At 43.4% G+C, this 26,511-nt stretch overlaps 1 protein-coding gene across 2 annotated transcripts in view; it reads right to left on the minus strand.

Annotated features, from left to right (window-relative positions):
* The window catches only part of LOC112225465 (radixin), a 34,375-nt gene continuing 7,864 nt past the window's right edge, over positions 1 to 26,511 (minus strand). Inside the window, exons 3-14 of one of the 2 annotated variants that reach the window (XM_024389448.2) lie at positions 13,882 to 13,965; positions 8,556 to 8,774; positions 8,280 to 8,431; positions 8,015 to 8,098; positions 7,753 to 7,899; positions 7,290 to 7,386; positions 6,889 to 7,052; positions 5,823 to 5,953; positions 4,600 to 4,760; positions 3,264 to 3,356; positions 2,522 to 2,731; positions 1 to 1,218 (exon numbers count right to left, since the gene is read on the minus strand). In XM_024389448.2, the coding sequence (XP_024245216.1) occupies positions 1,054 to 1,218; positions 2,522 to 2,731; positions 3,264 to 3,356; positions 4,600 to 4,760; positions 5,823 to 5,953; positions 6,889 to 7,052; positions 7,290 to 7,386; positions 7,753 to 7,899; positions 8,015 to 8,098; positions 8,280 to 8,431; positions 8,556 to 8,774; positions 13,882 to 13,965 (1,707 nt within the window). In that variant the 3' untranslated portion in view covers positions 1 to 1,053. Of the gene's footprint in view, positions 1,219 to 2,521; positions 2,732 to 3,263; positions 3,357 to 4,599; positions 4,761 to 5,822; positions 5,954 to 6,888; positions 7,053 to 7,289; positions 7,387 to 7,752; positions 7,900 to 8,014; positions 8,099 to 8,279; positions 8,432 to 8,555; positions 8,775 to 13,881; positions 13,966 to 26,511 lie in introns of those variants that run through there. The other variant, XM_024389449.1, reaches the window with a different exon arrangement.

Below are 26,511 nucleotides of genomic sequence, written 5' to 3' on the forward strand. Positions count from 1 at the left end.
TTGATATTTACAATTTAATAACAGTTTTTTTTTCTTTCACCAGAAACAACACCAGTTGTAAATTCATGGAGGTTGCTGACCTGATCATTCCTTATCATTCCTCCTGATCATTCCTTATTCCTTAACCCTGATTTAGAAAAGCAACGTGGCTAGGGCGGTTTTGTGGTGCTTTTATTTTCCCCATTATTACATGTCTGGAAGGTGATGAATCTGGAATGTTCAAAATGAACAGTTCCTCATATCACTCCATCCATATAATAATGCACTGCTGCCTCCCTCCAATTTGGTTTTACCTCGTTCAACCTGGGGATGAACACTTTGACTGACTGGAAATAAGAAACATACATGGAATCTTTATTGTGAACGAAAATAAATAAATGGTAAATGCTTCAATTGACGATAAACGACACAAAAGGTATAGGTCAGAACGGACAGATAAACGCTGTTGTCAAATTCTGGAGGAATTAAACCACCGGTTCAACATCAGCTGACCCATGACTGACTAGAGCACAGCTAACTCACCACAGTTAAATATGAAGCCGAAATTAAAATGAGACAAATAAGGCTGTTTCGTTAAAAAAAGAAAACTATTAAAATTCTTAATCTAATGGCAAACAAATAAACGTAAGGTACGGTATTTAAAGCTTTTACATACAAGCTGGCCAGCGACATCCAAAAGTTAAACTGCAATTGTTCCCTCTCAATGAATGCAAGATATCAACCAATTTCTCTATCCATTCTTACATCAGACATGCAAGCATCAAATGATCCTTGGTTCATGGAGAAGTTCTCTTCGACAGTATGTTGCTTGCCATTCCAGATTAGGCGAGTCCAGATGTGGTTAGGCAGAGCTCTAAGCATGGAGCAGTTTGATTGGCCATCCGCTAGTGGGCAGAGCTTTGGCAAGGCATAGTTGGCGGGACATTGAATCCACACACCTCTGGCCTTTTTGCAAGTAGGGATTTGGGGGAATGGGACGGGAACGGGCAGGTTTTGCTGTACACAAAAACGAGCCGCTGTCGTGGCAATGCAAGGGTGGGAGGGCGAGGTCTCTCACATGGACTCAAACTCGTCGATGCGCTGCTTGGTGTTTCCCTGGCGGATCTGACGCAGGGTCTTGTACTTGTCCCTCCCAGCCTTCACGTTCTCCGCGTGTAGCATGTCATTCTGGGTCTTCTTGGTGTCATCCCTCGCCTGGGCCAACTCTGAACTGAGAGCCTGACAGAGGGAGAGGGGAAGAGAGAGAACACTTCATTTTGGTAGTTGCAGACAGGGTCTATAGTTAACAAATTATCAGCAAACTGTTGATCCATTAACCCAAACACTAGGCCTAACCATAACCCTACATGTTTTTGCAGTTGTTAGTTTGAGCTTCTAGGGGTCTATCCATCCTAATGGCATCTGCACACTCCTGGATTGCATCCTACCTGGCAGGTCACTACTACCAGGTGGCATTGAGAGGATCTGTGTCTGCACCACGTGCTCTCACTACTGGTGTCCCCGTGGGCTCGGTTCTAGGTGCTCATCCTCTTTTCAACAAGTTTTTTCTCTCTTTACACCAAGTCTCTTTATATCATCACCATTCTCTTTTCTCTTTACACCAGGTCTCTCAACAGTCACATGGTCTCTCTGATCATTGGTATGCGGATGACACTCAACTACTCTTCTGCTTCCCTCCCTTCTGACACCCAGGTGGCAACACGCATCTCTGCCTGCCTGGCAGACATCTCAGCTTGGATGTCTGACCACCACCTCAAGCTCAACAAAACAGAGCTGCTCTATCTCCTGGGAAAGGCCTGCCCACTCTATGACCTCTCCATCACGGTTGACAATTCCACAGTGTCCCCTTCCCAGAGTGCAAAGAACCTTGGCGTGACCCTGGACAACACCCTGTCGTTCTCTGCAAACATCAAAGCGGTGACACACACCTGCAGGTTAATGATCTTCAACATCCATAGAGTACAACCTTTTCTCACATAGGGGTAATTCCAGGAATTGAACCCACTATCTTGGCGTTGCAAGAGCCATGCTCTACCCACTGAGCTACAGAGGACCATTGTGATGTATTGTTGCCTATCTTAAGAGGAATGCACTAATTGTAGAGTAAGTCTTCCACCTGACTGTGCTGCTGCTCCAGTTTCAACTGTTCTGCCTTATTATTATTCGACCATGCTGGTCATTTATGAACATTTGAACATCTTGGCCATGTTCTGTTATAATCGCCACCCGGCACAGCCAGAAGAGGACTGGCCACCCCACATAGCCTGGTTCCTCTCTAGGTTTCTTCCTAGGTTTTGGCCTTTCTAGGGAGTTTTTCCTAGCCACCGTGCTTCTACACATGCATTGCTTGCTGTTTGGGGTTTTAGGCTGGGTTTCTGTACAGCACTTTGAGATATCAGCTGATGTACGAAGGGCTATATAAATACATTTGATTTGATTTGATTTAAGTCGCTCTGGAGAGAGCGTCTGCTAAATGACTAAAATGTTAAATGTAAGTGAGGCCATGTCTTCATTAGCCTACCTGCAGCTGTTCCTTGACGCGTTCGTTCTTCTGGGCCTCTGTGACACGTTCCTCCTCGCTGTGGTGGCTGGTGACCCCATCACTGTGCAGCTCGGTGCTACCCTCAGCATTCGTCTCATCCTGCTCATCGTGCTCTGGCGCCGGGGGTGATGACATCACAGACTTCAGCTCCTCTTTAGTCTTCTCCAGGTCCTCCTGGGCTGAGATGGCCTAGTGGGGAGGGGGAGGTTAATGTGCGAAATAGTGTCACTTGGCATTCAATAAAGTGCTTATCTATTTTATTGTACATAACTATCACACAGTACTGACACATTTCAATATTCTATTTGGATCCACAACAGGTAGAACAAACATTGTTGCTTTCACACACAAACTCACACACCAACACATTTTAAGATACATTAGCCAAAACACAGGGACATCTGGTATTGAAAGGTAATGCACGTGTAGGGCCTGAGCAGGCCAGATACTTGTAAAAAGCAGTAAAACATTCATGCACACAGTAACGGGTTAACATGCAAATAAAAAGGACAGACACACAATGAAAACAAGTCCTCGCTCACAATTTCAACCTCAGCTCCCACACATACACAAAACCTTTTGAAGTTATTTTAGGAAAGCTGTTATACTATTTGGTTTGAGGTCACACATTTAGACACAGACACCATTATAATAATGCATTAGTTCAGTAAGCGCAGGGGGCATGTGGGGGTCAGAGAGAGGTAGAGGTGGTAACTGTTACTTTGTGTTGCCATTCTGTCGCTTCCTCTTCCTTTTTCCTTTTGGCCTCTTCAAGCAGAGCGATTTTGGCGGTGAATTCTCCTAGCTCAGCGGCCTGCGAGCGACAAGCACAAGGCACACTTCTGTCACACACACACACCCCAACACACTGGCCACCAGACTGCAAGAGTTGGCCATGGCCCATTCTCCTCCACATTAAACTTAATGACCAACCAATATCAATATAAATTGGTTCTGTGGTGAGTACTGTTAACATGTTATACCACCTATGAAATATTACCTGGAATACCAGAGGGAGAGAGGCTGGTAAGAGGATAGAATTCCCCCCCATTAACACCTCAATCGCACATATCTGTCAGCACTCTAAAAAGGTTACTGCCTCAGGGCCTTCCAACACAGCATCAAACCAAATATATCAATGTTATTTCCCAACGCATAAAGAGAAAGTTCACCCAAATTGCATTTAGGTTTCCTTACCCTGTAAGCAGTCTATGGACAAGGTGTGCCAGCAATTCATGCTTCGCTATTGTTTACCTGGCCACAAATCAAATGCATGTCCAAATCATCCATTTGCAACTTCATTGAGTTATACAATACATTTTTTTTAATTTTAGGATGATTTGGACATGAAGTGCATGACTTGCATTGGAGTTGTGCCACAATGGCCAGAAACAGTGGCCAGGTAAACAAAACCAAAGCATGGGTTGCTGTCATACCTTTCCCATAAACTGCTCACAGGGTAAGGAAAGCAATATGTTATTTTGTCATTTGGGTGAACTATCCCTTTAAAACAATGACTCTCTCTAAATAAGACAATAATCAGTCATTTGGAGCTGAAGCACAAAGTTGAGCTAGGCGTTGGGCTTAGGCATGTCAAGTGAAAGACCAAGAAAAAACCAATACCATGAGGAATAACCAAATCACCTGTGGAATGCTAGTAAAACCATCCATAAAATCTAGTGTGACCAGAGGAGGTGTTTACAAAAGTCAGTCTCACTTATTTACATACAACTGTATGTATTGACATGGTGATAATAGAGCAGGGACAGGGTTATTACAGTGATGATATGTCTAAGCAATAATGCACCTCAGGGGTGTATACCTGCCGACAGTAGGTATATTTACATGGTTAACTACACTAAGACCCATCCTTCCTTGACGTAATCAATAAATAGAAAGCAGAGTAAGGTGTCTTATCATATTGCATTCACTAATCATTTCATATAAGATCAGTGATTTTTTCAAGGAAGGAAGGAAAGAAGTATGCACTGAAAGAATGTTCAGTGAACGGGGCCCTGATCCAAAGCGTGGCCCAGACTGTTGATGTGATGTGTTACCAGTTGTTCCTGGTTCTTCATCTGGTCAGCAGCCTGTTTAACCAGCGCTGCTTTGGCCTCCTCTGCTGCCTGCTTCTCTTTCTCCAACCTCTCTGCCTCTTCCTTCGCTCTCTTCCTCTCCTGGTCCAACTCCAGGGCCCTGCGTGTCTGATCCTCCAGCTCTGTATGAGTGTACACAGAACGACACAGACAGAGACCGACAAAGATACACACACAATTGACAACAATTTATGGCAAATATACTCCGATCTGAGCAGGAATCACACCCATCTTTCCTGAAATACATTCACACATTAATCTATATATTTTATGAAACAAGAGGAGTACTCAAATAATCTCCAATGGAATGACAGTGTTTACCTGAGAAAGGCCTCATCTATATTATAAAATCAGATTTCTAGAGGCACCATAATGTCAGCACTACAGCCTCAATGGCTCAAATACTAATACTAATACCACAAATACATCCCAGGCATGCTATGTCCTGTCCTAACAGAAAAGCTGTGGTGCAACAAGTCAAGAGCCAACAATAGAGAGAATGTTCCCGTAACATGATATAACAGCTGGCAGTGTCATCCTATGCCCATCTCTAACTGATATTCCATTCCTCACTCCTCATGATAAGAGGCTTGAATGCAAATTTTGTAGCTGTGAACTTGTGAACTTGTTCTGTGGTAATTGTGTGTCTGAACACCAGTTGTGTACTATAGAGGATGCTAAGGCGTCAGCATGCTTCAGTTCGGCTGGTGCCTCAGCTAGCTGAACCGAATGAGTGTGCTCGCATACTCCCTTAAAAGACCTTCCCTTGAAAAACTATAAAAAGGCGTCCATTTTGAGATGACGTAGCCAGTATACATTTCCTAAAAATAGTCAGAATAAATCGAAAATAATTCAAGAAATCTGTCATTAATTTTGACATTTTTGACAAGGAGATCTTAGTAGTGCAATTTTACATCTAACTAAGTTGTTTGGCGCAGTATGATTTTATTTTTCAGTGTGGCAGAACAGCCGGAAAAAAGTTCTAGAACGAACAAATATGTCACAAAATGTTGTCATAATATACACAAACTCTTGAGAATTGTTTCGGCTTGGAAGCACGCGGATTCCTTTAGTGTAACACCAAGGTGTTGCTTGCAAGGTTAACCTATGACATTTAAAAATAAGTGAGAGAATGCAAATAAGTCATTTTTCCTCTGATGTATCCTTAGCGTGTGTGTGTGTACCTTTCTGGGCCTTTAGCGTCTGTTCCTCAATCTGTCTGAGTCTCTCAATCAGCTCATCCTTCTCTTTCTCCATCTTCTCCCTCTCTTTCTCTGCGTGCGCTCGTTTTTTCTTCTCGTTTTCTAGCTGGGCTCTGTAAAACAAAAGACGATGAACATGCCTGGGCTAATAATATATTCAAATTAATTAAACTAATTGTAGAATATATATCCTGGTTGACGGATATATATATATATATATATATATAACTATATTTTTATGTATAAAATATTATCATCACAAAATAGGTACAACAAGATGCTTTACAAAAAGACAAGAGACACAAAAATGCACATAACAGTATTGGAAAAACGACTCAATTGTCATACTTGAGTAAAAGTGAAAAAGTAAAAGCTATACATAAAATTCCTTATATTAAGCAAACCAGACGGCACAATAAAAAAATGTTTTTATGGACAGTCAAGGGCACACTCCAACACTCATACATGAATTACAAACACAGTATATACATTTGTGTTTAGTGAGTCTGCCAGATCAGAGGCAGTAGGGATGACAACGCGTTATATTGATAGGTGTGTGAATTGGACCATAATTCTGTTCTGTCTGAGCATTCGAAATTTAACAAGTACCTTTTGGTTTCAGGGAAACTGTAGTAGAGTAAAAAGTACATATTTTCTTTATGAATGTAGTAAAGTAAAAGTCAAAAGCTGTGAAAAATATAAATAGTAAAGTACAGATACATCCCAAAACTACGTAAATAGTCCTTTAAAATATTTTTACACCACTGCATACAGAGATATGCAGTCCAAGGCTGTATCTCAATAGCCTCGTTGGACCATCCTGATCTTCAGAGAGCAGCTGTCAGGATGGTAGATCAGACTTGTATCTCATTTTCATTTCTGTAATTCCCTGTATCCTCTCTTCTCCCCTCCTTTTGGGAATCAAGGAAATACAGAGATTTACCTTTTATGTGGTTCTAATGCAGACTAGACATATTGTAATACAATGCTGCCCCCTTCTGGTCAGAATCACAACCACATGTCTGCATGTGTTCGCCCAGTACTGTACCTCTCCATCTGTTTGTGGTGTTTCTCCTCCCGGGCCTGGGCCTTCATCTGCTGCACCTCGATGGTATCAGGCTTCCTCCTCCTCATGTACAGCTCGTGGTTCCCCATGCACAGGGCCAGGATACGCTTGTTAATCCGCAACCGTGGTGCGTAGAATACAAAGTCCTGCAGTGAGAGGAGGAGGGGAGAAAATGGAAGAGGAGAGGAAGGGTTTAATTCAATTTACAGGTCATTTACAGACTGTGCAAGGTGGAGAACAGGGGTGGACAACTCTACTCCAATATTATTATTATTATTATAATATTCTCATTGTTTATTGTACATTGTGTTGTATTATTTCCTCCCACCGTCCCCTGCCTTCCCGGTAGACGGGTCCCCTGCCTTCCCGGTAGACGGACTTACTGGGGCTTTCTTGTCGATGGGTTTGATGACAAACTTCTTGTCGTTGAAGGAGATGTTTCTGATCTCACTCCAGGGGAAGCCAATCTTTGGTGTCAACCTGGGGTGGAGGGAAGGGATAACACAGACTGTCTCAACACTATGCTAGTACAGTAATATGCAATTGGAAGATAACTACCTATCTACAGTATATTACTTGTTACTTTTATTTCTTATTCTTATCCGTATTTCTTTAAACTGCATTGTTGGTTAGGGGCTCGCAAGTAAGTATTTCACTGTGAGGTCTACCTACACCTGTTGTATTTGGCGCATGTGACTAATAACATTTGATTTGATGTCAGAGTAGTAAAAAAATGAAACTAGAGGTACCATCTATGGCCAGCAGAGGGCGATAATGTCATGGAGTATATCAAATAAATAAGTGGACAAATAATTATTCCACATTGTATAAGTCAGTATTGCGTACTTGTCCTCATGTTCGTAGATATTGAGTCCCAGTGCATCCACACCCAGCCACAACTCGGTTCCCTTCTTGTTCTTGATCTCAAAGTAGTTGACTCCATACATTTCCAGGTCCTGGGCTATCTTCAGATACTCCATCACAGAGTCCTCTCTATGTACACAAACACACATTAGAAAGTTATAACTTGTGTAGAGGATAAAGTGTGATACAAACACCCTAATACAAAGCCACACACACAGACAGAGACACTCATACACAGACCTACCTGAGCATGCCTGTGTGTTCCTCATGCCAGGTCTGTATTCTGTCCTCCCACTGTTCCTTAGTCAACTTGTGCTGCTCCAGCACTCTGCAGAACACACACAGGGTTATTCAAACAGAGCCACAGTAGAGGCCTGGCATCAAAAGACCAAACAGATTTATTGTCAGGGAGTTGAGCCACTTTACTAAAGAACAGCTCATTTAAGAAAGAACACACTCCCTCTGAAGGGGACAGAGAGGGAACAGAGGAATGGTTATGAAGTACAGACCTCTGTGGCAGCAGGCGGTCGGAGGTGAGGTAACCAGGCTTGTGGACGTCTCTGCTGTAATCTGCATACTTGGCCTGGACAGAGTAGGAGGCCAGCAACACAGCTGTCTCTGGAGGACAGTAGTTCTCATCGTTCAGGATGGCCTCCTTCACCTGGAATGGGCAGGGAACACACACACGCTTGTTTGAATACTTTGTTTGGATCTGCAATGTACATTGTGAGTACAAAGGACACACTGTAGAACTGTGTGTGTGTGCGAGCGCACGTGTGTGTTACCTGCAGGAAGAAGAGTCTCTGCGTAATCTCCTGGATGAGTTCCTCAGACACGTCCTCAGGGAAGAACTTGGCTCTGAACTTAAACTGCAGAGGGTTCTCCTTCTTCACATCCTGCTGTGTCACCTTCTTATTGAGTTTGAGCCACGTGCTGTAACCTTTACTGTCTGTGTACTGCAGGCCAAAGAACCACACCTCCCGGAGGCCCACTGTCTTCACCACCTGAAAACACAAAATGCATCAATGATTAGCAGGCTATCTATAGGTGCGTTGGGGTGGGTTGTGTGTGTGAGGTTGAGGGTGGTCTTCTCTGTGGGGATGTTTGGGATGGGGCCGAGGTATTCAAGCAATGTTGAACTTTGTTTGGCCAGTCCAAGTTGGCAATATGGCTAACAAGAAGGAGCAACAAACCCAGAGTTATCATTAAAATCAAATCTTATTGGTCACATGCACATATTTAGCAGACGTTATTGTGGGTGTAGCGAGATGCTTGCGTTTCTAGCTCCAACAGTGCAGTAGTATCTAACAATTCACAACACACAAAACTAAAAAGTAAAAGAATGGAATTAGGAAATATGTAAATATTAGGATGAGCGATGTCGGAGTGTCATTGACTAAAATACAGTAGAATAGAATACAGTATATACATATGAGAGGAGTAAAGCAGCATGTAAAACATAATTAAAAAGTGACTAGTGATCCATTAAAGTGGCCAGTGATTCCATGTCTTTAGGGCAGCAGCCTCTAAGGTGCAGGGTTGAGTAAATGGGTGGTAGGCGGCTAGTGATGGCTATTTAAGAGTCTGATGGCCTTGAGATAGAAGCCGTTTTTCAATCTCTCAGTCCCTGCTTTGATGCACCTGTACTGACCTCGCCTTCTGGATGGTAGCGGAGTGAACGGGCTGTGGCTCGGGTGGTTGATATCCTTGATGATCTTTTTGGCCATCCTGTGACATTGGGTGGTGTAGGTGTCCTGGTCTTCACCGCACTGTCTGTGTGGGTGGACCATTTCAGTTTGTCAGTGATGTGTATGCAGAGGAACGTGAAACTCCACTGCGGTTCCGTCGATGTGGATGGGGCGTGCTCCCTCTGCTGTTTCCTGAAGTGCACGATCATCTCCTTTGTTTTGTTGACGAAGAGGGAGAGGTTATTTTCCTGGCACCACTCCGCCAGGGCCCTCACCTCCTCCCTGTAGGCTGTCTCGTCATTGTTGGTAATCAGGCCTACTACTGTAGTGTCGTCTGCAAACTTGATGATTGAGTTGGAGGCGTGCGTGGCCACGTAGCCATGGGTGAATAGGGAGGACAGGAGGGGGCTGAGCACGCACCCTTGTGGGGCCCCTGTGTTGAGGATCAGCGAAGTGGAGGTGTTGTTTCCTACCTTCACTACCTAGGGGTGGCCTGTCAGGAAGTCCAGGACTCAGTTGCACAACTGGATGTACACTTGTAATGTGGTGCTTGCTGGTGTATTGTACTGTGTTTGTTGTGTAATGTGATTGTGTGGAGGATCGCAATGTATTTTTATGGGGGTGGAGTTGGGGGCTGCTCAATCTGAGAAAATGTTGTAGAGTCCATTTAACAGCATAAACAGACGCAACCGCATGAATGCCCGGCTGTCCCATCTTCAGTTCGTTCCACCCACACAGTGTATTCGGAAAGTATTCAGACCACTTGACTTTTTCCACATTATGTTACGTTACAGCCTTACTCTAAAATTGATTACATTTTTCATTTTTTCTCAAAACTACACACAATACCCCATAATGACAAGGCAAAAACAGGTTTTTAGAAATGTTTGCAAATTTATAAAAAAATACAAAAAACTGAAATATCACATTTACATAAGTTTTCAGACCATTTACTCAGTACTTTGCTGAAGAAACTATGGCAGCGATTACAGCCTCGAGTCTTCTTGGGTATGACACAACAAGCTTGGCACACCTGTATTTGGGGAGTTTCTCCCATCCTTCTCTGCAGACCCTCTCAAGCTCTATCAGGTTGGATGGGGAGCATCGCTGCACAGCTATTTTCAGGTCTCTCCAAAGATGTTTGATCGGATTCAAGTCCAGGCTCTAGCTGGGCCACTAAAGGACATTCAAAGACTTGTCCCAAAGCCACCAATGCGTTGTCTTGGCTGTGTGCTTAGGGTTGTTGTCCTGTTGGAAGGTGAACCTTCGCCCCCAGTCTGAGTTCTTGAGCAGGTTTTTATCAAGGATCTCTCTGTACTTTGCTCCGTTCATCTTTCCCTCGATCCTGACTAGTCTCCCAGTCCCTGCCGCTGAAAAAACATCCCCACAGCATGATGCTGCCACCACCATGCTTGACCATAGGGATGGTGCCAGGTGATGTGACACTTGCATTCAGGCCAAAGAGTTGAATCTTGGTTCCATCAGACCAGAGAATCTTGTTTCTCATCTCTCTCATCTCCACAGAGGAACACTGGAGCTCTGTCAGAGTGACCATCAGGTTCTTGGTCACCTCCCTGACCAAGGCCCTTCTCCTCCGATTGCTCAGTTTGGCCTGACATCCAGCTCTAGGAAGAGTCTTGGTGGTTCCACTTCTTACATTTAAGAATGATGGAGACCACTGTTATCCTGGGGACCTTTAATGCTGAAGAAATGTTTTGGTACTCTTCCCCAGATCTGCGCCTCGACACAATCCTGTCTCGGAGTTACACGGACAATTCCTTCAACCTTATGGCTTGGTTTTTGCTCTGACATGCACTGTCAGCTATTGGACCTTATATAGACAGGTGTGTACCTTTCCAAATCATGTCCAAATAATTTAATTTACCACAGGTGGACTCCAATCAAGTTGTAGAAACATCTAGAGGATGACCAATGGAAGCAGGATGCACCTGAGCTCAATTTCGAGTCGCATAGCAAAGGGTCTGAATACTTCTGTAAAAGTTTAGTTTTAATACATTTGCAAACATTTCTGAAACCTGTTTTCACTTTGTCATTATGGGGTATCGTGTGTAGATTGATGAAGAATTGTTTTTATTTAATCCATTTTAGAATAAGACTGGAACGTAACAAAATGTGAAAATGTCAAGGGGTCGGAATACCTTCCGCACTCTCTCAACAAATGGATCCAAAATTGCAGAAGTGGATGAGTATGTGAAGTAGCTATGTGAATAATAATATTGATGCATATCACCCTGATGCCTATTGTGCGATAGGAGAAACAAGTCATATTCGATTAAATATGTTATCATTGACGTCATGAAATTATCAAATGAGTCTTCTTTATTGTGCTCATCTTACTATAATTCAGAAATGCAAACACACACACACACACACACACTACAAGCCACTCCGTTGCACTCAGCTCTGCGGACATACTCTCTCTCAAAAAGAGCCTCTACACTGGGCCAACTATTGATCCTAGTCTGACGTCAGGTGGTGTCCGTATCTAAGCACACATGCACACACTGCTCCTGTCTTTGTATTTATAACACACACTGAGGCTCTGACAGACAGAAAGCCTGACTCACCGGATCTCTGTCTCTCTGTGTATTTGTCAGTCACCATGGAAACCAGCTGTCCAAAACTGACTGATGCAGGCCCGATGTGCTCCATCAGCAGCGAACAGCAGTTGGTGGAGGTGTTTAACTATACCTGTGGGGACCAGCAGTCCCCACAAGAATAGTAACAAACAAAAATTTGACCAACGTGTTGTAGTGAGCATGACCGAGTGTGCATGGGAGAGTAAGTTAAGGTCAATGGAGTCCAATGACTGAGTAGCGCACACACTCTGATGAGCTGTGAGGGGAACCAGCAGAGCCCAGTCAACGGAAGAGGATTCCTGTTGAGTCAGAGCTGGGCTCCCTTCCAACACTACAGAATGAACTAGTCGCATTGGGGAGAATTGTCAGACAATCTTTGGTGTGGAGCTGCAAATGACCACTCCACTCCACAAATTTCTTGTTAACAAAGTATAGTTTGGCAAGTCGGTTAGGACATCTACTTTGTATATGACACAAGTAATTTCTCCAACAATTGTTTACAGACAGATTTCACTGTATCACAATTCCAGTGGGTCAGAAGTTTACATACACTAAGTCGACTGTGTCTTTAAACAGCTTGGAAAATTCCAGAAAATGATGTCATGGCTTTAGAAGCTTCTGTTAGGCATACTTTGAGTAATTTGACATAATTTGAGTCAATTGGAGATGTACCTGTGGATGTATTTCAAGGCCTACCTTCAAACTCACTGCCTCTCTGCTTGACATCATGGGAACATCTAAAGAAATCAGCCAGGACCTAAAAATACCGCTTAGGAAGGAACGTACTTTGGTGCAAAAAGTGCAAATTAATCCCAGAACAAAGGACCTTGTGAATATGCTGGAGGAAACAGGTACAAAAGTATCTATATCCACAGAAAAATGAGTCCTATATCGACATAACCTGAAAGGCCACTCAGCAAGTATGACAGCATTATGTTGTGGGGGTGCTTGCTGCAGGAGGGACTGGTGCACTTCACAAAATAGATGACATCATGATGAAAGGAAAATTGTGTGTATATATTGAAGCAACATCATTCAGGAAGTTGAAGCTTGGTTGCAAATGGGTCTTCCAAATGGACAATGACCCTAAGCATACTTTCAAAGTTGTGACAAAATGGCTTAAGGACAACAAAGTCAAGGTATTGGAGTGGCCATTACAAAGCCCTGACCTCAATCCTATAGGAAATGTATGGGCAGACCTGAAAAAGCTTGTGTGAGCAAGGAGGCCTACAAACCTGACTCAGTTACACCAGCTCTGTCAGGAGGAATGGGCCAAAATTCATCCAAATTATTATGGGAAGCTTGTGGAAGTTCAACAATTTAAAGGCAATGCTACCAAATACTAATTGAGTGTATGTAAACTTCTGACCCACTGGGTATGTGATGAAAGAAATAAAAGCTGAAATAATTCTCTACCATTATTCTGACATTCACAAAATAAAGTGGTGATCATAACCGACCTAAAACTGAATTTTTACTAGGATTAAATGTCAAGAATTTTGAAAAACTGAGTTTAAATGTATTTGGCTAAGGTCTATTTAAACTTCAGACTTCAACTGTACATATCTACCCCAAACTCCTGCATATATATAAAAACATTTTATTTATTTTTTCACACAGGCTAGACCAGTCCAGCTCCCAGCCTTGTTGACACTCAGTAGTGTGTGTTTGTTGTACGTTAACCCCATGCTTACCTGGTCATAAAGCTAGTCTGTAAGTGAGTGGCGTAAGTGAGAAGTAAATTAACCTTATGCTTACCTGGTCATGAAGCTAGTCTGTATGTGAGGGAGTGAGCATGAGAGCTGAATTAAAACCATGCTTACCTGGTCAAAGAGCTGTTTGCCGGTGGTGTTGGGCTGAATGGCAAACTCCAGCTCTGCATCCATGGTGGTGACACGCACATTGATCTATACACAGACACACATGTTAACTTCCCCAAAGATACATTTATAGAAGTATGCATCACAAAGCCCACGTGGCAGGCTGCTCCCCCCTCTATCAGTCTACTCAGCTGCACCCAGTCCCCTTTATCTCACAGCTGGAGAGAAGAGAACACATATTGTTAATGTATACAGCAGCCACGACTGAACCCAGTACACTGCATGGGACACGTCGCTGCATGGGAATTAGAGAGAGGGAGCCAGGAGCTAAAGCCTAATGTGTGTTCACATGGATGTTGGATTTAATCAGACTGTGTTGAGTGGGCACCTGTGTGCAGTCTTCTGCTGAAGATGTGAGGGAGAGTGTGTGGTCCACTGCTTATCATTCTTCTAGAAATATCCCTATCCTCTTGTAGGACATCTACACACACATTGTCATTTCCTAATTTGGGTCAACTACCACTTTAAGTTGAGCAACGATGTAGCCAAGAGGTCTGTGCCACAAACATGAAAACACTCTCTCACACACACACAAAGAGGGAACCGATAGCAGTGATTTGGCACCAGAATAGCAGCAGCAGCCATTTGTCTGTGCCATTTAGTGCATGAATGAGTAAACATTACTTGTACAGAAACAGAACTCCATGGGTTTGAATTATTCACCGCTTTAAAAAGTAAATCCTCTGTGCCTGAAGAACTTGAGGAGTGAATATTGCAGTGTTGTTCTGTTCTAGGAGCTGAGAGGTGGGCCAAAGACAGAGACAGAAAAGGGAAGAAACTAAGTATTACAGATTTGCACAAGGGGCAATAAACAATCAAATGCAATCCAGGACATCATAAGTATGTTAATTCATCGCCTCAGATAAAAGTCATACGATCTTTTACCCATTAATGAAAACACACGCCATCTTAATCCCACCTATGGAACACAGAGGCCTCAGAACAACTGCAACAAGTCTCGTACCCAAACATCAAGACACATTTAGCCCATCAAAAATATATGGGTCATTTGTAGCTTCAGTCCAAATATGTGGCCATCCATCTCCCTTCCAGTCCGTGTGGAAGAACTTCCCTTGCTCCAGTGTGTGTGTGACTGCAGCAAGTCAGGCCCAGCCAGACGTACAGTATCAGCCAGCCAACAGTAAAATACTGAGCAGCTAGGCAAGAAGCTGTGTCCTGATAAAACCCCAATGAGGAAGAGAGGCTGGCATGGAGAAGAGGAGGAGAGGCTGACAGAAGAGGAGGAGAGGCTGGCCTCTAGCAATAAGAAGGGTGACAGAGGGAGTCTATATCCCAGTGAATAGTTAGCTGACTCAGCTGACAGCACTTGCCTGGGGATATACAGTACAGTACAGTAGCACCAACAGAGAGGAAGCCGGGGACAATACACTAGCAGTGAGAAGTATACACGCTGAAATAGATGCTTGAAGAGCATGCACACATTTAGAGCAGTGTGCACAAGCAGAGGATGGGCCTCATGAGTGTGCACTTGGAAAGAAGATCTATCAGGAGCATGCACGAGGATCTATCAGGAGTGTGCACAAGGAGAGAGGCTATATTAGGAGCACGCATGAGGAGAGGATTTTTAAGTTAAGAACAAATTCTTATATACAATGACAGCCTAACCCAGACAGTGCTGGGTCAATTATGCGTCGCCCTATAGGACTCCCAAGCACGGTCAGTTGTGATACAGCCTGGAATCGAACCAGGGTCTGTAGCGACGCCTCTAGCACTGAGATGCAGTGCCTTAGATCTTTTTGGGGCTTCCGAGTGGCGCAGCAGTCTATCAGGAGCGTGCACGAGGAGACGATCTATCAGGAGCGTGCACGAGGAGAGGATCTATCAGGAGCGTGCACGAGGAGAGGATCTATCAGGAGCATGCAAGCAGTGGTGTAAAGTACTTAAGTAAAAATACTCCATAAGTAGTTTTTGTTGGGGTATCTGTTCTTTGCTATTTATATTTTTTTACAACTTTTACTTCACTACATCCTGAAAGAAAATTATGTACTTTTTACTCCATACATCTTCCCTGACACCCAAAAGTACTTGTTACATTTTGAATGCTTAGCAGGACAGGAAAAGTGTCTACTTCACACACTTATCAGGAAAACATCCCTGGTCATCCCTACTGCATCGGATCTGGTGGAGTCACTAAACACATGCTTAGTATGTAAATTAAGTCAGAGTGTTGGAGCGTGCCTCTGGCTATCTGTAAAAAAAGCAAATGGTGTGGTCTGGTTTGCTTAATATCAAATCAAATGTATTTATATAGCCCTTCGTACATCAGCTGATATCTCAAAGTGCTGTACAGAAACCCAGCCTAAAACCCCAAACAGCAAGCAATGCAGGTGTAGAAGCACGGTGGCTAGGAAAAACTCCCTAGAAAGGCCGAAACCTAGGAAGAAACCTAGAGAGGAACCAGGCTGTGGGGTGGCCAGTCCTCTTCTGACTGTGCCGGGTGGAGGGTGGAGATTATAACAGAACATGGCCAAGATGTTCAAATGTTGTTAAATATAAGGAATTTACTCCTACCTACATGTACAAATTATCTCGACTAACCTATACCTCCGCACATTGACTTGGTACCGGTACCCCCTGTATATAGCCTCATTATTGTTATTTTATTGTGTTAATTTTTATTCATTTTTTACTTTAGTTTATTTAGCAAATACTTTAACTCGATTTTCATAAAACTGCTTTGTTGGTGGCCTCCCGAGTGGCCGTGACTGGGAGTCCAGCATTGTCTGGAGTAGGGGACGGTTTGGCTCATCACAATCTAGCGACCCCTTGTGGCAGACTGGGCGCATTCATGCTGAATTCGGATGTCAGTTGGACCATGTTACCTCCAACACATTGGTGCAGCTGGCTTCGGGGTTAAGCGGGCGGGTGTTAAGAAGCACGATTTGGTGGGTCATTTTTCAGAGGAAGCATGACTCGACCTTTGCATCTCCCGAGCCCGTTGGGGAGTTGCAGCGATGAGACAAGAACGCAAAGAAATTGTGGAGGAAAAGGGGGTAAATTACATTGTTGGTTAAGGGGCTTGTAAGTAAGCTTTTCACGGTAAGGTCTACACCGGTTATATTTGGCGCATGGGACAAATCAAATTTGATTTATACTTTTGATATTTAAGTATATTTTAGCAATTACATTTACTTATGATACATTTAAACGAAATACTTTCAGACTTTTACTCAAGTATGATTTTTTCTAGGTGACTTTCACTTGAGTCGTTTTCTATTAAGGTATCTTTACTTTTACTCAAGTATGACAATTGGGTACTTTTTCCACCACTGAGTGCACGAGGAGAGAGGATCTATCAGGAGCGTGCACAAGGAGAGAGGACCTATCAAATCCAATTTTATTTGTCACATATACATGGTTAGCAGATGTTAATGCGAGTGTAGCGAAATGCTTGTGCTTCTAGTTCCAACCATGCAGTAATATCTAACAAGTAATCTAACCTAAGAATTTCACAACAACTACCTTACACACGTGTAAAGGAATGAATAAGAATATGTACATAAAAATATATGAATGAGTGATGGCCGAATGGCATAGGCAAGATGCAGTAGATGGTATAGAGTACAGTATATACATATGAGATGAGTAATGTAGGGTATGTAAACATTATATAAAGTGGCATTGTTTAAAGTGGCTAATGATACATTTATTACATCAATTTTTTCATTATTAAAGTGGCTAGAGATGAGTCAGTATGGTGGCAGCAGCCACTCAATGTTAGTGATGGCTGTTTAACAGTCTGATGGCCTTGAGATAGAAGCTGCTTTTCAGTCTCTCGGTCCCAGCTTTGATGCACTTGTACTGACCTCGACTTCTGGATGATAGCGGGGTGAACAGGCAGCTGCTAGGGTGGTTGTTGTCCTTGATGATCTTTTTGGCCTTCCATCATTGAAAATAAGAATTTGTTCTTAACTGACTAAATAAAGATCAAATATAAAAATTTAAAAAAACTTAGTTTGCCCCTGGTGATACGTTGTGCAGACCTCACTACCCTCTGGAGAGCCTTACGGTTGTGGGTGGAGCAGTTGCCGTGCCAGGCGGTGATACAGCCCGACAAGATGCTCTCAATTGTGCGTCTGTAAAAGTGTGAGTGTTTTTGGTGACAGGCCGAATTTCTTCAGCCTCCTGGGGTTGAAGATGCGCTGCGTGACACAGGACTTATGGTAGCGCTCACCTTGTCTTCTCCATTCAAGCTTTTTTCCGGATGCCCCAAACAATCGGAAAGGGGATTCATCAAAGAAAATGACTTTACCCCAGTCCTCAGCAGTCCAATCCCTGTACCTTTTTCAGAAAATCAGTCTGTCTCTGATGTTTTTCCTGGAGAGAAGTGGCTTCTTTGCTGCCTTTCTTGACACCAGGCCATCCTCCAAAAGTCTTCGCCTCACTGTATGTGCAGATGCACTCACACCTGCCTGCTGCCATTCCTGAGCCAGCTCTGTACTGGTGGTGCCCCGATCCCGCAGCTGAATCAACTTTAGGAGACGGTCCTGACGCTTGCTGGACTTTCTTGAGCGCCCTGAAGCCTTCTTCACAACAATTGAACCGCAATCTTACTAGCAGCAATATCCTTGCCTGTGAAGCCCTTTTTGTGCAAAGCAATGAAGACGGCACGCGTTTCCTTGCAGGTAACCATGGTTGACAGAGGAAGAACAATGATTCCAAGCACCACCCTCCTTTTGAAGCTTCCAAAATGTTATTCAAACTCAATCAGCATGACAGAGTGATCTCCAGCTTTGTCCTCGTCAACACTCACACCTGTGTCAACGAGAGAATCACTGACATGGCAGCTGGTCCTTTTGTGGCAGGGCTAAAATGCAGTGGAATCTTTTTTTTGGGGGGGGAGGTTCAGTTCATTTGCATGGCAAAGAGGGACTTTGCAATTAATTGCAATTCATCTGATCACTCATAACATTCTGGAGTATATGCAAATTGCCATCATACAAACTGAGGCAGCAGACTTTGTGAAAATTTATATTTGTGTCATTCTCAAAACTTTTGGCCATGACTGTATATAGAGCTAGATAGAGCTCCTGGGGCCCAGTCAAGTAATACACACACACACCTGCAGTCACAGACAAAGGAAGGAGCTCTCAGTATCACCAGATAAATAAATAGAAAACACATCTCTGGCTCTCTTCCTCAGACCATACCACTGTTGTCTTCAACAGTACACTAGGATAGACACATACACACACACACACACACACGTCAGTGTTGTGCTAGCTGTGGGTCCATCATCTGATGGTCTGAAGCTGGACTGTGACGCTGGTCAGAGAGAAAAGCCTCTTAACACAATCACAGGTAAACCTGGTTCATGTACAGACTACTGTCTAGAAGAGACCAAAACTGGGTTCAGATGTACTGTACGCATAGTGAGTGCGTGTTTCACTGGTGGGCAACAACGTGGCAGACACCTTGAGGGATGGTTTAATGTAAATGTTTAAAAACCTGCCCCACACCACTCAACAGGGATTTAAACACTGACGGGGGCACAGAAAACAATTTATGTAGGATTAACCTCTTATGCTCGGAGATGAATAACACTGCATCATTAACACGATGGACCACAATGACACTGAGGAGTTCTGACATTGGAGCTACAGGACCTCAAATCTTGCATGTAGACCACTTTTTCCCCTTCAGCACAGTGGTCCAATTGAACACGACAGTGCCCCAAAGGTGTGCATTGTATACATAGAATTATGATGTGGCGTGGATGCTGGTATTGGAGATAATTCTGATGCTCTACAGGGGAGACAGACTGAGGGTAAGGGAGGTATGGAGCTGTGTAAATATCCTTTCCTTTGTGTCATAGCAGTGATACCCATCCTATAGCCAAACATAGCTATTTCTGTGAGGAAATAGTTTAATATGTTCTCATGTGTGCGCATTCAAGACCAAGAGAGAGCGAGAGAAACTGAGCAGGAGAGGAGAGAGACTGACAGAGGAGAAGAGCAGACGGAGCAAGATGTCTCAGAAGTGATAGGAGCTAATCCCCAACTGACAAACCACATGGAGAGCAGAGCAGTGCATAGTGAATACTAGAAACCCTCATTCTCTGACTGCTATACATACAGTAGCCACGTCTGCTAGCTAGGGTCGGGGTCAATTCCGTTTCAGTTCAGCCAATTCAGGAAGTAAATTGGAAATGGGTTAGAAAAATCTGGCAGAAGAACAGATACCATCTCTATGCTTGATTGGCTATTTCTAGCTATTGCTCCAGTAACCCTCAAGGCAGAGGTAGTCCTTTACATATCCCCCACCCAAGCAAGTTTGTGTGTGTGTTTTCGTTCAGTACCAGACAGGCCTAATTAAATGCACAGTTGTTTGTTGCTAAGCCGGTCACCAGGGGCTTTAAGGCAGAGGACCAGACTTGGGCTTTACTCCTTTTCACCACTCATCCATCCTCCTCCAGCACACCCTTCACCTTCCCATCATCTCCTTCACCCCACTATAACCCACCACTCCTGTCCCCTCTTCCTTTCTCCTCTCTGCCTTCCTCTCACCAATCCAGTCCTTTCTTTTCTTCTCATTGCCTTTCCTGTCATCTCCACTTCTTATCTACCCTCAGGCCTCTCCCGTCCTTCCCCTCTCCATCGAGGCAGTCCCATTATCTCCAGGTCCAACAGAGCTAATCCCCACAGCCTGGGGCCAAAGACACATCCTCCTAACTGAAAGTTGGAGGACAGAGAGAGAAAGTAAGGAGAGAGAGCTGGCCAGAGAGACTAGGAGAGGAAGACAATAGAGGGGAGGACTATAAGCACATCAAAAGGTAGAGAAAATGAGGAGCACGGGAGAGCGAAGGTAGAAGTGGGGAGTGGAGGATTATGTAGAGCTTACATTTTATTATGTGTGTGGGCTAAGGAGAGGTGGAGGGAGGGGATGGGTGAGTGAACTTCACACCTGATAATTAGATTTAGTGACTTGGATAATTCCCATTATATTAATGAAAACGGGGTTATGAAATATTTAAAGCCTGACTGTGTGTGATTATATTAATGAAAACTGGGTTATGAAATATTTAAATCCTGACTGTGTGTGGCGTGGCCGGTGGGCACAGTCGTGCTGGTGTGGAGCAGAGAGTAGTGAGATGGAACAGAGGGGCAACCTGCAAAACGCCTCAATAAATCAATAATGCATCAAGTCCCACTGCACCCCACATAGCTCTACAATGGTGATACACGCTTACAATCCACGCACTTGCAGTATACAGATCTAGTCAAAAAAAAATTTTTAAAAGGTACAAAAAAATTAATTTAATAGAAAAATATCAGTTGCAGGCTAACAGTGAAATGCTTACCCCAACAATGCAGAGGGGGAAAAAAAGGAAATAGAAAAATAAAAAACAAGGAATGAATACACAATGAGTAACAATAACTTGGCTTTATACACTGGGTACTAGTACTGAGGTGATGTGCAGAGGAAAGTAAAGTAATTGAGGTAATTATGTACATATAGTTAGTGATAAAGTGGATGGGCAACAGGATAGATGTGCAGAGGAATTAAGTAATTGAGGGAGACATGTACATAAAAGGTAGTGATAATAAAGTGGCTAGGCAACAGGATAGATTTGCAGGAGTATGAGGTAATTGAGGTAGATATGTACACTTCCAAGTCAGAAGTTTACATACACCTTAGCCAAATACATTTAAACTCAGTTTCACAATTCCTGATATTTAATCCTAGTAAAAATACCCTGTCTTAGGTAAGTGAGGATCACCACTTTATTTTACGAATGTGAAATGTAAGAATAATAGTAGAGAGAATGATTAATTTCAGCTTTAATTTCTTTCATCACAATCCCAGTGGGTCAGAAGTTTACAAACACAGTATTTGGTAGCATTGCCTAACTTGGGTCAAACATTTTGGGTATCCTTCCACAAGCTTCCCACAATAAGTTGGGTGAATTTTGGCCCATTCCTCCTGACAGAGCTGGTGTAACGGAGTCAGGTTGTAGGCCTCCTTGCTTTCACACGCTTTTTCAGTTCTGCCCACAAATGTTCTATGGGATTGAGGTCAGGGCTTTGTGATGGCCACTCCAATACCTTGACTTTGTCCTTAAGCCATTTTGTCACACCTTTGGAAGTATGTTTGGGGTCATTGTCCATTTGGGATGTTGCTTCAATTTATCCATGTAATTTTCCTCTCTCATGATGCCATCTATTTTGTGAAGTGCACCAGTCCCTCCTGCAGCAAAGCACCCCCACAACATGATGCTGCCACCCCTGTGCTTCACAGTTGGGATGGTGTTCTTCAGCTTGCAAGCCTCCCCCTTATTCCTCCAAACATAACAATGGTCATTATGGCCAAAGAGTTCTATTTTTGTTTCATCAGACCAGAGGACGATCAAAAAGTACGATCTTTGTCCCCATGTGCAGTTGCAAAACGTAGTCTGGCTTTTTAAATGTCGGTTTTGGAGCATTGGCTTCTTCCTTGCTGAGCGGCCTTTCAGGTTAAGTAGATATAAGACTCGTTTTTACTGTGGATATAGATACTTTTGTACTGGTTTCCTCCAGCATCTTCACATGGTCCTTTGCTGTTGTTCTTCGATTGATTTGCACTTTTCGCACCAAAGTACGTGCATGTCTAGGAGACAGAATGCGTCTCCTTCCTGAGCGGTATGACAGCTGCATGGACCCATTGTGTTTATACTTGCATACTATTGTTTGTACAGATGAACGCACTACTTTCAGGCATTTGGAAATTGCCCCCAAGGATGAACCAGACTTGGAGGTCTACAATTTGTTTTCTGAGGTCTTGGCTGATTTCTTTTGATTTTCCCATGATGTCAAGCAGAGGCACGGAGTTTGAAGGTAGGCCTTGAAATACATCCACAGGTACACCTCCAAATTACTCAAATTATGCCAATTAGCCTATCAGAAGCTTCTAAAGCCATAACATATTTTTCTGGAATTTTCCAAGCTGTTTAAAGGCACAGTCAACTTAGTGTATGTAAACTTCTGACCCACTGGAATTGTGATACAGTGAATTATAAGTGAAATAATCTGTCTGTAAACAATTGTTGGGAAAATTACTTGTGTCTTGTACAAAGTAGATGTCCTAACCGACTTGCCAAAATTATTATGTAGATAATTAACCAATAACTACCCGGACAAACTACAGTGGGGCAAAAAAGTATTTAGTCAGCCAACAATTGTGCAAGTTCTCCCACTTAAAAAGATGAGGCCTGTAATTTTCATCATAGGTACACTTCAACTATGACAGACAAAATGAAGGGGGAAAAAAATCCAGAAAATCACATTGTAGGATTTTTAATGAATTTATTTGCAAATTATGGTGGAAAATAAGTATTTGGTCACCTACAAACAAGCAAGATTTCTGGCTCTCACAGACCTGTAACTTCTTCTTTAAGAGGCTCCTCTGTCCTCCACTCGTTACCTGTATTAATGGCACCTGTTTGAACTTGTTATCAGTATAAAAGACACCTGTCCACAACCTCAAACAGTCACACTCCAAACTCCACTATGGCCAAGACCAAAGAGCTGTCAAAGGACACCAGAAAAAAAAAATTGTAGACCTGCACCAGGCTGGGAAGACTGAATCTGCAATAGGTAAGCAGCTTGGTTTGAAGAAATCAACTGTGGGAGGAATTATTAGGAAATGGAAGACATACAAGAGCATTGATAATCTCCCTCGATCTGGGGCTCCACGCAAGATCTCACCCCGAGGGGTCAAAATGATCACAAGAACGGTGAGTAAAAATCCCAGAACCACATGGGGGAGACCTAGTGAATGACCTGCAGAGAGCTGGGACCAAAGTAACAAAGCCTACCATCAGCAAGAACATTGAAGATGAAACGTTGCTGGGTCTTTCAGCATGACAATGATCCCAAACACACCGCCCGGGCAACGAAGAATTGGCTTCGTAAGAAGCATTTCAAGGTCCTGGAGTGGCCTAGCCAGTCTCCAGATCTCAACCCCATAGAAAATCTTTGGAGGGAGTTGAAAGTCCGTGTTGCCCAGCAACAGCCCCAAAACATCACTGCTCTAGAGGAGATCTGCATGGAGGAATGGGCCAAAATACCAGCAACAGTGTGTGAAAACCTTGTGAAGACTTACAGAAAATGTTTGACCTCTGTTATATATCCTTTGTTGGCAATGACAAAATACTGAGATAAACTTTTGTTATTGACCAAATACTTATTTTCCACCATAATTTGTAAATACATTCATTAAAAATCCTACAAATGTGATTTTCTGGAGAAAAAAAAATCTCATTTTGTCTGTCATAGTTGAAGTGTACCTATGATGAAAATTACAGGCCTCTCATCTTTTTAAGTGGGAGATCTTGCACAATTGGTGGCTGACTAAATACTTTTTTGCCCCACTGTATCTGGCAGTCTTATGGCTTGGGGGTAGAAGCTGTTCAGGGTCCTGTTGGTTCCAACTGGTGTAGAAGTCCTGGATGGCAGGGAGCTCGGCCCCAGTGATGTACTAGGCCGTACACACTACTCTCTGTAGCGGCTTGTGGTCAGATGCCAAGAAGTTGCCATAGCAAGTGGTGATTCAGCCAGTCAAGATGCTCTCAATGGTGTAGCTGTTTAACTTTGAGGATCTGAGGACCGATGCCAAATCTTGCCAAAGAGATGTTATCGTGCCCTCTTCACAAATGTGTTTGTGTGTTTGGACCATGATAATTCAATAGTGATGTGGACACAGAGGAACTTGAAGGTCTCGACCTGCTCCACTACAGTCCTGTTGATGTGGGCATGCTCAGCCCTCCGTTTCCTGTAGTCCACAATCAGCTCCTTTGTGTTGCTGACATTGAGGGAGAGGTTGTTGTCCTGGCACCACACTGCCAGATCGCTGACATCCTCCCTCTAGGTTGTCTCATCGTCGTCGATGAGGCCTACCATCATTGTGTCGTCGGCAAACTTAATGATGGTATTGGAGTCATACACGGCCACACAGTCATTGGTGAACAGGAAGTAAAGGATGGGACTAACCAGGAACTCCTGAGGGGCCCCCATGTTGAGGGTCAGCGTAGCGGATGTGTTGTTGCCTACCTTCACCACTTGGGGGCAACCCGTCATGAAGTCCAGAATCAGGTTGTAGAGAGAGGTGTTTAGTTTAGTGATAAACTTGGAGGGCACTATGGTGTTGAACGCTGGATTGTACTCAATGAACAGCATTCTCACATAGGTGTTCCTTTTGTCCAGGTGGGATTGTGTCATCTGTGGATCTGTTGGGGCGGATGATGGTGTTGATGTGCACCATTTCATGGCTACAGATGTAAGTGCTACGGGCCGATGGTAACCCGTCTAAATGACTTTGGCGTTCTTGGGTACAGGGACTATGGTGGTCTGCTTGAAACATGTAGGTATTATAGACAGGGACAGTGAGAGATTGAAAATGTCAGTGAAGACACTTGTCAGCTGGTCATTGCATGCTCTGAGAACGCATCCTAATAATTTGTCTGGCCCTGCGGCCTTGTGAATGTTGACCTGTTTAAAGGTCTTACTCACGTCGGTTACGGAGCGTGTGATCACACAGTCGTCCGAAACAGCTGGTGCTCTCATGCATGGTTCAGTGCTGTGAGCCTCAAAGCGAGCATAGAAGGTATTTAGATCATCTGGTAGGCACGTGTCACTGCACTGCTCATGGATCCAGATTTCATCCAGATTTCTAAAAATATTTAGTTTGCAAGCCCTGCCACATCCAACAAGCGTCAGAGCCAGTGTAGTAGGATTTGATCTTGGTCCAGTATTGACAGTTTGCCTGTTTGATGGTTCAGGGCATAGCAAGATATCTTATAAGCATCCGGATTTGAGTCCCGCTCCTTGAAAGCGGCAGCTCTAGCCTTCAGCTCAGTGCGGATGTTGCCTGTAATTCTTGGCTTCTGTCTGGGATATGTAGGTACGATGCTCTTATTAACTTCATTGGGATAGGGGGCAGTATTTTCACGTCCAGATGAAAAGCTTGTCCAAAGTCAACTGCCTGCTACTCAGGACCAGATGCTAAGATATGCATATTATTAGTAGATTTGGATAGAAAACACTGAAGTTTCTAAAACTGTTTGAATGATGTCTGGGAGTATAATAGAACTTATTTGGCAGGCGAAACCCCGAGGACAAACCATTCCGATTTTTTTTTGATGGGTTTCATTGGGAATCCAGATTTCTAAAGGGACTTGCTTGCAGTTCCTATCCACTGGATGTCAACAGTCTTTAGAAATTGGTTGAGGTTTTTCCTTTGAGAAATGAAGAAGTAGCACTGTTAGAGGTGCGTGACCTGAAAGCTCGCTACACTTTGTTTTCCTCCGGTATTGAACGCTGTTTATCCCGTCTTAAATTTTATCGATTATTTACGTTATAAAATACCTAAAGTTGAATTAGGAAAGTTGTTTGAAATGTTTGGACTAAGATTACAGGTAACTTATGAGATATTTTGTAGTCATGTTGCGCGAGTTGGAACCGGTGTTTTTCTGGATCAAACACGCCAAATAAATGGACATTTTGGATATATAGCGACGGAATGAATCAAACAAAAGGACCATTTGTGATGTTTATGGGACCTATTGGAGTGCCAACA

This window comes from Oncorhynchus tshawytscha, linkage group LG26, assembly GCF_018296145.1.
Source record: "Oncorhynchus tshawytscha isolate Ot180627B linkage group LG26, Otsh_v2.0, whole genome shotgun sequence".
Classification (NCBI taxonomy): Eukaryota; Metazoa; Chordata; class Actinopteri; order Salmoniformes; family Salmonidae; genus Oncorhynchus; species Oncorhynchus tshawytscha.